We start from the raw sequence: 15511 nt of genomic DNA, 5'->3' as shown, positions 1-15511 counted from the left end.
GCACAAGGCACTCAATTATTTACATTTAGTATCATAAAACAACCGAGGAGCTTATGCTTAAAAAAAAAATATATAGGCTATATCTTTTTTTGCCGTTGCACACAAATGCGTTTTACCGCTTGAGATGATCACATGACATGGGCGGAAACTGACTCATATCCCACGCTGAATCTCCCGCGAACGCAGCCATTTACTCTTTCCCTCTTCGCTTCAGCGCCGGGTGAGTCTCTGCATTTTCCCTGATGTCGTGCAAATCTAAATTCAATTTACAGTCATTATAATCATCTTTTTGCCACACTACATACATTCAGGTACGCAGTGTGTGCATTTTTACATATTTAAGAATGATGATTGTGCTGTCAAATGGCGTTATTGACATAGTTTTTGTCTTATCTCATGCTAACATGGCATTTTAGCCATTTAGCTAGCTTTGTGATAAGAATGGCTTCCATGCCGTGCTATGGCTAACAGGTTAGCAAGCTAGCGAATTAGCAAGGAAGGCTAGGATCCAGGTCTTTTAATATTGTTGTTCTGAGTTTGTATTTATTTACAGCTAATTAAATTACAGTAGTTAATCGTCACTGTTAGTTTCTGGTAGTGATCTATTAAACGAAGAATCCTCTGCGTACATAATTCATGAACTAATCAATATATTTGAACTGGCTAACCATGGAACAGAGTTTTGCGTGTTGTGCATTGTTCCAGTCGAAACTAGAAAAGTGCGGCAGCGCGCTGTATGGCGCACTACCAAACTAGCTAACTAGAGCTAAGCTAGCCGCATTTATCAATGCCAGCCAGCCACGTTAGCTAGCGACTGGTTACGTAAACCCAACCCTTCTAATTGTCATTAAAAATACTAAAATTATGAAAACTATTAGTATAATCTCCGTCTATTCCGGTATGAGAGAACAATGCAAGCGCTAAAATAGGGATGCTTTGTACAATAGAGATGGCGTAATGTGCTTATACCGCCCAAAAAAACAACTTGGCTAGCAGCAGTGTTAGCAATGTTGCTAGCTCTCACGAGAGCGTGCAGCTCGACACTCGAACGTGTGTTTGTTTTGCAGACTTGCTATTTTCACCAACAGCTAGTTTTGCTCCTAATTTGACTGGTAGAATGTAGTGTACTACCAGGTAATCGAAGCGTAACGTTAGTGAAGTGACACTAACAATTCTTTCATGTTATCCAGGAGAACACGAGACCACGACAGAACAACAATGGCAGAAGTCGTCGAACCATCGGTCCAATTTAAGGTAGGTTCCCAAACATGGCTAAATTAGATGGCACTTTCGGTGAGTAGCAGAGGAACCAATATGACCTTTTCATATCCCTCTCACAGCTTGTATTGGTGGGAGATGGAGGAACGGGAAAAACAACTTTCGTCAAGAGACACTTAACGGGCGAGTTCGAGAAGAAATATGTTGGTAAGTCTCTAACAATTTAAATGGACTGAATTTTGTTTCATAACAGTAATTTCAGCAGTTGATGGCAGAATATATGTGACTACAACAACTACCCAGAGGCCAGTATCAAGTTGTAGAATGCTTAGTCATGTCAGATTGAAGAAGTGCTATGCAGGTGCACCCACCCAAGTGCACCCACCCCCAGGTATCTGTAAGGAATGTGAGTCATGGCCGGGGCCCAAAATGGCCCAGAATGTTCCTTCAATGGAACACAGCCAGCATTCTGGAACTGCAGAACACTGCATTGAGTTGCTTTGTGTGTTTAAACTTGTCCTCCCCCCCCCCCCCCCCCCTGTCCAGCCACTCTGGGAGTAGAGGTTCACCCGCTGGTCTTCCACACCAACAGAGGGCCTATCAAGTACAACGTGTGGGACACAGCTGGTCAGGAGAAGTTTGGTGGTCTCCGCGATGGCTACTACATCCAAGGTAGGCCACTAGCAGAATCCTCAACTTTGATGTTTAGCCAAGCTCCCTGGGCTAATTTAAATGTAATCTGTCTAGTATTGGTCTTCAATGTCAGCACAGACCATATCAGACTGCCCACTTAAGGGACCGCGTTTCTTATCTTTTGAGCAGCAGGTTTGTTCTTGCCCTGAAGCTGTTTATATGAAGTCCTAGCAAAGCCCTCAGGAACCAACTTCCACAGACTTTTCAAGGACTGGCCTGTCTCAGGACAGCTTGTTGTCATTCCCCTCCCACCCCCTTCACACGTACGCTATCCTCTCTCCTGTCCTCTCCAGCCCAGTGTGCAATCATTATGTTCGACGTCACGTCTCGAGTCACCTACAAGAACGTCCCCAACTGGCATCGTGATCTGGTGCGCGTGTGTGAGAACATTCCCATAGTCCTCTGTGGCAACAAGGTAGACATCAAAGACAGGAAAGTCAAAGCCAAGAGCATCGTGTTTCACCGCAAGAAGAACCTTCAGGTATGACACATTCTCCCTTGCGTGTTTTCAGCCGTAGCCACGATGTACGACGTCCCGGCGTTTTGACGTAATCGCCGCATCTCTCTTGCCTTTCGCCCTCCAGTACTACGACATCTCCGCCAAAAGTAATTACAACTTCGAGAAGCCCTTCCTTTGGCTAGCGAGGAAGCTGATTGGCGACCCCAACCTGGAGTTTGTGGAGATGCCAGCCCTCGCTCCCCCAGAGATCCAGATGGACCCCTCCCTCGCCGCGCAGTACGAGCTCGACCTCAAAGTGAGTACGGCCGCGCCGCTGCCCTGCTTCCAGACCTCCAGCCCCTTGTGGCCCGAGTCATAGATTTGCAGTGTGTGATGGGAACAAAAGATGGCTACGATTGGTTCAAACGGAGCAGGTGCTTTTGTCCAGAGGGTGGCGTCATGAGGAAGAGTTCTTCTGCAAGTAGCGACCTGCTGCCAGCTGCTTCTGATTTCAGAATGTGATGCATTCATGTACTTTGGGAATTGTAGTGGAGTCACTCGTAATTATGGGTGATGACTAACTACCATTTCTCCTCTTCTCTTTCCCCAGGTGGCATCAGAAACAGCTCTCCCAGATGAAGACGATGACCTTTAACCTGTTAACTATAACCCCCCCTCCCACCCTGCAGTGACCAGAAGTTGTTGGAGTTTGGCCCCCTTACTGTAAAATCCCGTTGCAGATTTATTTTTATTTTTGAACATTTTTTTTCTCTCGTTTCGTTTGTGTTTTAAAAAAACTGAAAAGACAAACTTGGTGAAGTTGTGCGTTTCTCTAATTTCACTGTAAGACACACCCACCCTAGTGTTGGCATGGCAATGTGCTACCCATCATTGAGCACCATTCACTGCTCTTACCCAGCTCACACATGCTGATGTAAGGCCAACCAGAAGCACTACGGGGAATAAACTTTGAATAAAAACATTCTGAATATATGATGTTACTGTCTCAGCTTTCATTGACTGTTGAGCATTAAAATAAGACAAATGCTCTCGCAGTCTGACATGGCTGTCTTTTGTTGTTTTTGTTTTTTTAAAGGTAAACCGTGTAGTTTCATATAAGCTGTGTAAGTATTTAAATGCCTTAAAATAGACAGTAAATCAATGTGTGACCTGACGGTGGCAAAGACTGAAAATGACAGATCTGCTAGATGGGAGAATGACATGTTCGCCATTAAAACAATTTGTGGACCTACCTTTGTATTCTCCAAAGATACCTTATTACTCGTCCATCTTGTGGAGAATAAAAATGGAGCGTAGCGTATGACGTTTACAGACACCACACGCCCATTTGGTCCCTTTTCATCTCCAGTTATCTCCACGAGGTGTCAGTATAGTTGAGCTACCCGTTTGAGAGCAGATGGGATCCATAGCTCTTATTATCAATGACCAGTTTCGATCACATTAATCCATGAGGAACACATTAAGAATGCACTTGATCTGAAAATGCCAATGGCTCAAATCCACGGCAACATTATATAGTTGTGATCTGCATATGAAGCAGTTATTTTCCGTACTCTGGCTCCGGTGAAATTCAACAAGTCACGAGCAGGACTGCAATAGACCATTTCCTTATCGGCTTAAGGGAGAGAGAGAGATGACAGCTGATCTGCTGGCGTGAATGAGTGAGAGGAGAGGGGGGATCTGGGAGGGGGGGTGGGTTAATGAATGTAAGGTTGCTAACTAAAGGTTGTGTAGGCCATAAAGATAGATCATATCTTGTTTCTTTGCCCCCCCCAAAAAAATGCATATAGCCTACCTAGCTACACGGACAGGTTAGGCATTGTCTTTCAATCTTTCAGCCGTTTGTTCTTAATGTGGGTGGGACAGCTTTTTTTGATAACCAAGGATGCGACCGTTTTCACAAGCTACGCCTTACAATAACAACCACCAATGTCACGAAATGTGTCACCGATGTGTCACCGATGCATGAGAATGCGTCCCCCTGTATCTTGAATATGTAGGTCAACACAAGTACAGGTGGATATCAGGGAACATTCACGCAGGTAGCCCACGGTGTTTACGGGACAAGGCGTGGTCAAATGAAGCAAGTGGTCACAGTGCTTCTCATACGCATGCGTGAGAAAGAAAGTGCGTTTTAGTATGATAACTGGACCGGAGAGAGAGATTATGAGGGCTGTACACAACTGTTGTTTTAATCCCCAGAGCGAGGAGATTTGGCGAAAAACCAACGGGCTTTAACCTCAGCAGCCATATTGTAAGGAAAAACGACGGAAAAGAATCATTTTTACTTAAAAAAGTAATCTTTAAGGAAAACCCTTGCCAAAACTTTTGTAAGAGTTGCTTGTCAACTCACTGGCGGTTGTATTCAGTCCAGCAGTTTGCAGTCCAGCTGGCTGAGGAATCCTGAATTTTAAGACTGTAGCCTACTCTTCTATCCCTTAGAATTATATATTTTCTTAGTTTGAGTAATTTTAATACGCGGTAAATTGTCGGGAAAATGAAGGACCGATTGGAGCAACTCAAAGCGGTAAGTAGGGTCACGAAATGTTTTCTAACTGCAAAATAATTCATTTCTAATGATCATGAACCAGACAGATGTAGCCTACATATAGGCTATACGCCAGGGTCCACGGTAACATAGGCTGTAACGGAAACACTTTTCCATTCGTTACCACTGACCACATGAACGGTGAGTAAAACAATGTTGCATTGATGGTGTATGGCTGTGATGTGGCTGTGATGTGATGACTCATAACCCACTGACCTCATACAAAACAACAATTGTAGATAGGACTATAATATTGCTGTTAAGAAAGCTAGGGGGTTGTATTGATTGTCACCGTTTCATTAACAAGTTTTATGATTCTATTGGCACATTGTTATGGTTTGGAAACATTGATGGCCTCTTGGGTTTGAACGATCAATTTGAGGATCTCAGGTGTCACTCAAGACACTGATGAATGTTACGCTAGGCCCGCATATGGTTGCCTGTAGAAAGTGCCTTTGTGTTCCAATTAGTTTTCATATAAAATAGACATTTGGTCGTATTAGTAATTATCAATTGATTAAATGATCCAGGAAGTATTACAAAGTAAATAATACCATGTAATTTTGGGTGAGGCAGACTGAACCCTTTTCGGGATAGGGATATGTTGCCATAGCCACCTCTTAACTGTTGGCCAAATATTTGCCATGGGCTGTTGTGTTCAAACTACCTATACAACGACAGTCGGCTTTCCTCAGTGAAGTAGTCTAAGTGCGTTCAAAAATTCAGTTGATCAGCGTCTAAACGTAGTTGAGTTGACCCATTGTCATAAAAACGTCTTGAGGCAATATAGGCCTACCAAATCCCTCGTGTTTTCCATTTATGTTTAACTTTGTGGTGCGGCTGTATGGTTGCTACTGTGCGTGATCGGGTCACCTGACACTGGATGGACAAGGGACTCGACAAGGAAGTAAATCTAGTAGCGTTTAGCGGGAATTTGTGCCTACTCTTACAATCTTGTCTCCCCAGTCAGTTTTCCGTTCCAGAAACCCTTAGAGAGTTTCAGCCTTCATCATTTTGACCTCCACAGTCTCTGTCCTGTCAAGGCCTCCCACCATTACTGTCCAGCCACTCTATAAGCTTTAATACATGCAAAAGTGTGACATGAACACGTTTATTGAAGATAATCCTCCCCCCATTATTAATCTCAAAACTAGTTTCCTACATGTGTGCTGTAACTCCCCTCCCCCCCTCTGTGTTTAACCCTGTGTTCCAACTCTCCTGTCTCTCTGTCAGTCTCTGTGGAACACCTATACTGACAAGGCTGTGTGTCTCCTGTCCGTCTCATTTGACCTGCCTGTCTTGTCTGTCAGTCCGTCTGCCTGTCTGTCCGCCTGTCTGTCCGTCTGTCTGCCTGTCTGTCTGTCTGTCTGTCCATCCATCGTCGGTGATCTCAGCAATGATAGTTCACCAAGTATATGAAAACACAGGAAGGCATGACCTAGGGGTTAAATACAGGAAGGCATTGTGTGTGTGAGGGTGTGTTTGGGCCTTCAGGAGATGGCTGGGCCGGGGGGGGGAGTCCATAAATCATCTTTATTGTTAAACTCCTATAGCCTGGACTGAGAGAGACTAATCACATGCCTCACAGTTAAGCATGTTGTGATAAAGGATACATGTCTAATAAACACGCCTGTGTTCAATGAGTGCTCTAGGGAGTAAAATGTAACCCGGCATGTAAATAGGAGGTGTTTGATCGTAAACTACTGAGTATGAAACCATGTGGCGCGTCGTCGAGGTCACAGAATGAAGCAGAAATGGGCTGGGAAGTTTCCCATACGGCGGATAGAATGGTGACAAAGAATACGTGGGCGACCCCCTGCTCTGGCGTGCACGTGGTCTGGTGTCAAACGGACAAGCACACGTCCGCACGCACACGCCCAATTCAAGATGGCACAAGTCACCCATCTTCTTCTTCCTCTGATGGCCTTTCACACGTTCGGTCCCGTTTCTCTCGTTTGCGCTGAATGAGAGAGTCTCTGAACACAGGAAGGAAACCACTTATCTTCTGACTGCAGAACGCGCGCGTGTGTGTGTGTTTGTCGGGGGTGGAAGGTGGCGGCGAGGGTGAGGTTAGGGGGTTGAGGGGGGGGGGTCATGGATCAGCATTGTATCAGGAATTTGGAGTCATGTTGTTGTGCGTCTCCCATGTATTTGAACAGGAAACACATTGAATACATAGCTATTCAGTCTACACAAGGGTTGACAAAGCTGTTTAACTGGAGCATAGCCTGGGGTAGGTTAAAGGAAGTCTAAAACACCCAGTTGTGGACATGGTGGTCTGTATGCTACCTGGTCTGGTAGGGTGTCAACCAGAAATGGGTTTATTCGGGTTGTTAGGCACAAAGTAAAAGTACTTTTAAATCGTTGCAGGACGCTGTCTGCATGCTACACTTTGTTAGCTCACAAGACAATCAGCTGACCTGCAGGTGACTTGGTGGGCATTGAGAATGTGTGTGTGTGTGTGTGTGTGTGTCAATTGAGCGACTATGCATTGAGGTCATGGGAATAGAATGGAAAGAGAGGTACAGAAGTATTGATGTTTCCATGTTTTGAGTTGTCTGCTGGTTTAACTTTGAGAATGTGTAGGGTTTGACTAGGAGAATGTGTAGGGTTTGACTAGGAGAATGTGTAGGGTTTGACTAGGAGAATGTGTAGGGTTTGACTAGGAGAATGTGTAGGGTTTGACTAGGAGAATGTGTAGGGTTTGACTAGGAGAATGTGTAGGGTTTGACTAGGAGAATGTGTAGGGTTTGACGAGGAGAATGTGTAGGGTTTGACGAGGAGAATGTGTAGGGTTTGACGAGGAGAATGTGTAGGGTTTGACGAGGAGAATGTGTAGGGTTTGACGAGGAGAATGTGTAGGGTTTGACTAGGAGAATGTGTAGGGTTTGACGAGGAGAATGTGTAGGGTTTGACTAGGAGAATGTGTAGGGTTTGACGAGGAGAATGTGTAGGGTTTGACGAGGAGAATGTGTAGCGTTGACTAGGGTAATGAAGCATTGAGACTTTGGTCTCTTGGTCACACGGTAGCTGTAAGACATGAAGGGTGCCATGCCATGCAACAGCAGAGCTGGGAGGATGTGCTAAAACTGACAACCACAGCCAGTCAGCATTATGACTTTGTGGACAGAGCGGGGGGGGGGGGGCAGGGAGAGAGAGAGATGGAGGAAGAGAGAGAGGTGTACTTTATTCAGTATATACACATAAACAAAACTCGATCAAGTGGCAGAACTCCCACTTTATTTTGTGCTCGATCCAACTCATCTGTTTGGTGTAGACTGACAGTGTACAGTACACAAAGAGGAGAACTGCTGAAACCTCAGGTTTCATTAGAGAGATTACTTCAAGCCTTTCCTTTTTGAGGTGAATAACACAACCAGTTTTGAGGACGGCAATGTTTGGGAAAACGATATCGAAACTAGGAGGACAGTCACTGGCATGTGTCAATTTATCAATCACTCCTAGTTGTGCACAACAATAAATATCACGAGATGAACCCAAATCAGAATCATACATCATAAGAAGAACATTGCTTGGTTGAAACAAAATAAAATGGTGACGGATATTCTTATATCTAGTCGATGAGGCTACACGGTGCGAATCGGACTGGATTTAAACACACTGGATGTGTCACGAAAAAACGTCCTGCTCCACCAATGGTGTGAATTCAGTCTGGGTCCTGGAGTTTAAACGACTTCTCAGTCAGCGGAGTTAAGAGAAGCACACAAGACTAGTACATGCTGTCATTTCTCCCAAACCATGTCAATGTGTGTATATGGGAGTGCGTGTGGCAACTGTGTGTGTGCATTGTCTAACACCGCTGTTTGTACTTAGACTTGTGACAATGACGACGAGGATGTGGAAATCGCCGTGGACAATGCAGCGTTCATGGATGAGTTCTTCTGTCAGGTGAGGGACGGTGTCTGGTTTGGGTTTGTGGTGTGCTCCTGTGGCTGAGAACGAGAGGACTGGGGAGTTGGTGACTGTTTCTCTTTGTCTCTCTCTCTTTCTCTCTCTCTCTCTCTTTCTCTTTCTTCTCCTTTCCAGATCGAAGACATCAGATCCAGTATCGATAAGATCGACGAGAATGTGGCTGAAGTCAAGAAGCTCTACTCCGTCATCCTCTCAGCTCCCACATCAGAGCAGAGTAAACATCTCTCTTGCTTCTCTTCTACTGTCTCTCTCTATATCTCTATACTTCTCCCTCTCTACCTATCTCACCCCCCCCACCTCGTTTTTTTTTCTCTACACCCACTTTTATAATATAACAGTGTCGTTTTTTGGTCGCGTTTCTCTCATTCACCTGCCCCCTACCCTCAGAAACGCAGGACGACTTGGAGGCCATCACCAACGACATCAAGAAGATGGCCAACAACGCCCGCAACAAGCTAAAGAGTGAGTTCCCTCCCACGCAGCTGGCTCGGCGAGGCCCAGGCGAATGCCGATTGGTCGCCGGCGGCGTCGCTCTGTTAACGCTCGGATGTTTCTTGGTCCACAGCCATCGAGAGGAATCTGGAGTCCGAGGAGGAGGAGAGAGTTTCGGCGGACACGCGCATACGTAAATCGCAGGTCAGGATCGAAGAGAGCCCGCCTCCCCCCTCTCACCCCCCCTCGCCCCAGCGCCACACTGACACTTCCCTATCCTGTTCTCCCAGCATGCCGTGCTGTCCAGGAAGTTTGTGGAGGTGATGACCAAGTACAACGAGGCCCAGGTGGACTTCAGGGAGAGGAGTAAAGGACGCATCCAAAGACAGCTGGAGATCAGTGAGTCAAGCAACCACACACGCACACACACGCGCACAGAAAGTGAAGTAACCCTCCTCTCTTCTGTCCAGCTGGTAAAGCGACAACAGATGACGAGCTTGAAGAGATGCTGGAGAGCGGGAATGCTGCCGTCTTCACTGCAGGGGTAAGTGTGTGCGTGTGTGCGTGTGTGCGTGCGTGCGTGTGTGTGTGTGTGTGCGCGCATGCCCCCTCTGACCTCTCCGCTCTCTGTAGATTGTGGACTCGGGGATCTCAAAGCAGGCTCTCAATGAGATCGAGGCGCGGCACAAAGACATTGTGCGGCTGGAGAGCAGCATTAAGGAGCTCCACGACATGTTCATAGACATCGCCATGCTGGTGGAGAGCCAGGTACACCCGTCTCCTACCTCCATCCCTCCATCCGTCCATCCGTCCGTCCATCCGTCCTTAATTTCCACGAACCGCCATTTGTACCCAACTGTGTTTGAACTTTCTCCCGGTCCCTTACTTCCCCTCTATCCCCGTGTCCCCCTTTTTTCTTTCTCCCTCCCTACCTCCTCTTCCACCCTTCTCCTTTCCAGTTCCCTCTCACCTTCACCCCCGTTCTGTTGTCCGCTTCTCTTTGTTATCCTCTCTCTTCATGAGTCCGTCTGTCCGTCTAAACCTCCTCATCGTCCCTCATTCACGACTAACGCCATCTGCCCCTGCAGTCACACGGTCTAGTCCTTCCGATCCACCGGTCAATGTTTATGAAATGCTTTCGAATGGAATAAAACACACAATGTACACAATGTTGACGCCAGCTGTTGTGGGTAACCTCATGCACCTTGTTGGTTATCCTATGCTTTCTGAGGGAGTGTCCTGTGCGAGGTAAGCACTTTCGTTCTCCGGTTTCATGTCTTGTCATTGGAGGCGCATTTGTTGGAATGAGCTCTTTGCTATGCCTTGACTTGATCTTTGTGTGTGTGTGTGTGTGTGTTTTGTTTCAGGGTGAAATAGTAAACAACATAGAGATCCAGGTATCTAAATCCGTGGACCACATAGCAGTGGCCAAGTCTGAGACCAAAAAAGCCATCAAGTACCAAAGCAAAGCACGCAAGGTACTGTGATCCCTCCTTAGCCTCCTAGCCTAGCGTCCTAGCGTCCTAGCCTCTGTCGCTGACCCTACTCCAGCATGACTTCTGTCCTTGACTGCTGTCCCTCCACAGTGGTGAGCCAAGCCTCCGTATAGGACATGTCACACGTAGCAACGCTACTGGAACGTTTCACACACTGTCACAAAACCACGCAGACTGTTGCAGACACTCCGTCCGCACTGCTGACCAGGCACACACACACACACACTGCTGTAACACACACTGTGCCTGTGTGCGTTCTGCTTCTCTTTTCTCTTCTGCCCGGCTTTCTTCTTTTTTCCACCTCTTCCTCCGCGCTCCTCCCTCCGACCCCCCCTCCACCCATCAGGGCGGAATGATTGACAGGATTGAGAGCAACATGGACCAATCGGTGGGCTTCGTCGAGCGGGCGGTTGCTGACACTAAGAAGGCGGCGAAGTTCCAGCAGGAGGCTCGTCGTGTGAGTGACGGGGAGAGGAGAGAGGGCAGCCAAGACCTGGAGGACCGCCCCCCCCAAACCCCAACCCCCCCCCCCCCACCCCAACGTCCTCTCCTGTCCCTGGACCTGCACCTTTGACCTGTCTCCACCCACCCAACCTTACTAACCAACCCAACACACACACACACACACACATAAGTCCGCCACGAAACATACAGACCATACAAAGCACTTGAGCATTTCTCTCTGTCTTATTTCTGTTTGTCTATTTTTCATCTTTCTTGCTACTGTCTTTATGATGGCACTGTATTTTTCTAATGCCTGCGGTTGATATTGCACATTCTGCCATGACTTGGTTCTTTACTTGGTTTTCTTTAGCATATTTGACAACTGTAAAAAAAAAAAAAATTATATATATATATTGCGTGTTTATTTGGAGTGGACATTTTTTTAAGGAAGTGGACACAACTACTTCTCTACACGTGGTTGCTATGGAAATGGGTCTTGTTGTTCACAAGAGGGTTTCACGATGTGTTGTTTCGGCAACGAACAACCTCAAACGTGGTCAAGAAAGCTTTCCTTGTAACCCCTCGTCCCTCTCAGTGAACGGGTGTCACAGCCCAGATGTGTCGTTTCCCCCCCCCCCAACAGAAACAGATGATCATAGCGGTCATCGTGGTGGTTCTGCTGGCCGTACTGGCCCTGATCATAGGCTTGTCCGTGGGCTTGAAGTGAGCCCAGCCCAGTAACGGCAGGGTGCTGAGGGTGAGTAACCGCGGTGTGACGCCGTCCTGACGCTGGGGTTAGCAAGGGGGAGAGGTACCTCCAGCTTCGGCTCCAGCCAGGGCTTTGTGCTTCTCTGCGCCCGCGGCGTGCTGGTGTGTCGGCGCACGCGCGTCTCTGCGTGCTCTCCTCCCCCCCCCCCCCCCCCCCCCCACCCCCCCGTGGCTCTCGCAGGGGTGTGTTTGTGTGGACTTAAGGTATTTGCCTGTGTTTGTTTTCTATCTCTCTGCTGGGTGTTCCAACTGTGGTGACTTTGGAGTTAACCGCTGCTAGCGGGTGGTAGGGTTGGTGTCAGGGTTGTGTTGTTTTTGCTCACTTGGTGCTCATGCGCATGTGTGAAAGGTGTGAGAGTGAGAGTGTGTGCGCGCTTGCCGCTGTCACGTGCCTGTGGGCTGTTTATGGCGTCCGGCTTTTACAGTGATGATGAGGGGAAGGAAGGGCACTTTGTTTTCTAGTGACTGATGACTTTGGCCTTGTAAATATTGCACAACTGGGTATCTGTATTAATTGCACTCCCAACAAACAGATAAACTATGCACGTAAGTCACTGTGTTATGATGGGCGGATCTCAACTGGTGTCAGTCATCAACGAATGCCTTCCAATAACCCTGTAAACCCAGAAACAAAGACCTTCCTTCCTCAGCGCCTGTCTGTTGACCCCCTTCAGCATTGGTCCACTGATGCCTGTCAATCACCGGGGTCCCTTTTCTCTCCCCTTGTAGAAGAAGATCATTTTGGCTGTGGTCTGTGCCGTGCTTGCTGTCCTCCTCCTCGCCATCATCCTAGGAACGACATTATAGAGGAGCCCCGCCCCCCCCACCTACCCTTCTTCATCATCACCGTCATCATCATCACTCCAGTCCCTCTCTCCAACCTCTGACTTCCAGCAATCATGTCCAGAATCGGGGGACATGGACTCAGCCAATCACTCCTCTTGTCCACAGACAGACCACCTCTCCCTCTGACCAAATAAGGAATGGTTCAGCGTGGAGGGTTACTGGTTAGAGCAGGCCGGTGTCCTCGGGTTGTGAGTGTCTCACCTGGACGAGAGGCGGGACTAGAGGGAGAGACCTGGCAACGGTCAAAGTACTTTGAGATCTTACTACGGAGAACAAGGGAATTTTAAATATTGGAAATCTTGTAGCATTTCACACATCCGAATGTACTGTACATCATGTCGTTAAATCGTTATTCTATTTGTTATGAAAGAAATTTATTATCCTGAAATATATATATATATATATATAAAACTATTTAATTTAATATTGATCTACTGCCCGCTCACTGAATGATGGGAAGGACACTCCAAACTTGTTATGTGAATCACCCCATCCCTCCTCCCTCCTCCCCACTAGGCAAATCTGTCTTCCGTCCTCTACTGTATTATATAACCCATAAGGGAATGGTGTTTTGTTTTCATCACCAAAGATGATTGTGTTGGAGAGGGGACCCAGCAGGATTCAATCTTGTTTAAACATGATCCCTAGTTAACTGCCAGAGAATCAACTGTTGGTTCTGTAGTGTGTTCTTGACTCATTAAAGCACGCACACGCACACACACACAGCTTTTTGGCCTGAGTGGTCAAGAAAGCTGTCTGAAGTTTTGAGTCTTTCAGATTCAGCTCTGCCCCCTCCCCTATACACCCTGTCCCTCCTCAATGTTGTCTTATGGCGGCCCTTAGACAGTGTGTCCAATGGCGAGGCTTGAAATGAAACAGGAAGTGATTAGCCCATTCAAAGTGAACAATAGTGTTATGGTGCCAAAGGTTTAAATACGGAATTAAAAGGTTTCTTGTTTTTTTATTATGTGGTCAGTGTTTTATCTGCATGTGTTCATGGTGTGTGTGGGAGAGCGAGGAGTGTGACAAGGAAAGACAGCTGCACCTAGTTTAGTCCCTGTGTACCAAGAACAGGTATGACTGTACACACCTTCCTCAGTCTTTTACACACACATAAATATATACACACACATTTTCCCCTCTCCTGTTTCTCCTTGGATTTTTCCTTTGACCCCACTCTTCCGTCCCTCAAGGAGTTCCAGGAAATGGATAAGCTTATGTGTGCTCGTGTTTGAATTGGTTTTTGAGAGATTGTATGGCTATGACTGATGTCTTTGAATTTGAAATGGTCATTGTAGGCAGGTGATAGCTGAACATGTGGTGTAGGTATTCGGATTCAATGCATATCCGGGCCATCAGTACAGATTCATATTTCTATTTTTTTGTCCTTGCGTATTTTCTCTACTCCTCACGCTCTTCTCTTTCTCCTCGCCTCGTCCGGGTTTTCACGCCTCTCCTCCTCCTCTCACACTTCCACGCTGCAGAAGAAGATGATGATCATGCTGTGCTGTTCCATTATCGGAATCGTCGGGTTTTCCTATCTGTACAGCTTTTTCTCATAGGGGATTAAAAGCAGGTAAAAGAGGAGTTTCCGACCGATTTCAGTACAATCAGATTACACCTCACGTCTGTGACAAAAGTCTGATTTATGTGTTTGTTTCTCTCCTTTGTTCCAGGATGAATTGTTTTACATTGGTCAGATGGTTTATGACTGAATTGTACCTCTTCTTTCCTTACTGTTAATATCTAAAAGGAATAATAATAAATAAAAAAGATGTGGGCCATTCGTTTATCCTCTTTCCCTCCTCTTCACACCTGCCCATCCTTTGTATGAAGTGTAGCAAAACTTGTCATAGCTGTTTAATGTATTTTGATCTAGCCCTCCCAATGATCCTATTGACACGGATTTTGATATCCAGTCTAAGGATCCTAATTTGGACTATTGTTATGAAATTGTCCCATGGATTGTGAGAATGCCACCACCTGGTGGATAATTACAAAAACTAACTTGAAACCAATATTTGATGAGTGAAGTAAATGTGTACAAAATGTGTGTTATGTTTGACCAAAATTGTGGTCGATTATATTATAGTACTACTAGCTGTGCTTTATGGTCGTTTTTTTTCTTCACGTAGGCAATGGTTGTATGTGCTTGTCATGCGATGTTAATATGTATGCTGTCAGTGTGTACTGTGTTGCTGGAAGGGCTGATGCTGGAAGGGCTGATGGTCTTTCAAGTAACAGCGCATTGTCACTCATTCAGTGTGATTGTATCAGCCAAGTAAAGCTTGTTACATAATAAAATATTGTGTGTGTGTGGTATTAATGGTGTGTTGTTCTTTTATTTGGAATTGTGTCTATTTTCACCCCAAACCACTGAATTTATTATTATTATTTGTCAAGTGATGGAAAGTTGACCAGTTGCTACTATTGTCCAGTCTTTTTGTCTCTTTTCCAACTTAGGTTAAACATGAAAGTGTAATAATTATCTACACAAAACTGATAGGTTTAAGCGTTGACCTAATTTTAACACATTAACGAATAGATGTAGCTCCCATTTTAGGGATCTCTACAACTATAGGCTGCTGTGTTTCACTGACACCATGTGGGCGCAGCTTAGGTGTAGGTCCACTCGATTCAAATCTCTAAAACAAACGGCGTATGAGTGTGTGG

At 46.2% G+C, this 15511-nt stretch overlaps 2 protein-coding genes across 6 annotated transcripts; both read left to right on the top strand.

Moving 5' to 3' along the window:
* Positions 1–125: 125 nt before the first annotated feature.
* Positions 126–3341, top strand: ran (RAN, member RAS oncogene family). Its single transcript, XM_062476370.1, has 7 exons — positions 126–220; positions 1191–1254; positions 1341–1425; positions 1765–1890; positions 2205–2392; positions 2496–2666; positions 2961–3341. Exons 2-7 carry the CDS (start codon positions 1219–1221, stop codon positions 3003–3005), a joined length of 651 nt encoding a protein of 216 aa, XP_062332354.1. The 5' UTR covers positions 126–220; positions 1191–1218; the 3' UTR covers positions 3006–3341.
* Positions 3342–4338: 997 nt separating this feature from the next.
* On the top strand, positions 4339–15164 carry stx3b (syntaxin 3b). Of its 5 annotated transcripts, none has more exons than XM_062476639.1 (11): positions 4340–4898; positions 8754–8828; positions 8967–9066; positions 9240–9314; positions 9418–9488; positions 9575–9683; positions 9755–9828; positions 9918–10052; positions 11127–11237; positions 14323–14414; positions 14515–15164. In XM_062476639.1, the coding sequence occupies exons 1-10, from the start codon at positions 4869–4871 to the stop codon at positions 14398–14400; spliced, it is 858 nt and encodes a 285-aa protein (XP_062332623.1). In that variant the 5' UTR covers positions 4340–4868; the 3' UTR covers positions 14401–14414; positions 14515–15164. The 5 variants fall into 5 exon arrangements, with proteins under 5 accessions (XP_062332619.1, XP_062332623.1, XP_062332622.1 ...); XM_062476636.1 differs by lacking the exons at positions 11127–11237; positions 14323–14414; positions 14515–15164 and adding exons at positions 10652–10762; positions 11868–11981; positions 12722–13802 and having other exon boundaries at positions 4349–4898; XM_062476638.1 differs by having other exon boundaries at positions 4341–4898; positions 14323–15164.
* The last annotated feature ends 347 nt before the right edge of the window (positions 15165–15511 follow it).

Source organism: Osmerus eperlanus, chromosome 13 (genome assembly GCF_963692335.1).
Source record: "Osmerus eperlanus chromosome 13, fOsmEpe2.1, whole genome shotgun sequence".
Lineage (NCBI taxonomy): Eukaryota > Metazoa > Chordata > Actinopteri > Osmeriformes > Osmeridae > Osmerus > Osmerus eperlanus.
Note: the sequence above shows the minus strand (reverse complement) of the source record. Positions and strands in the feature narration are given on the sequence as shown.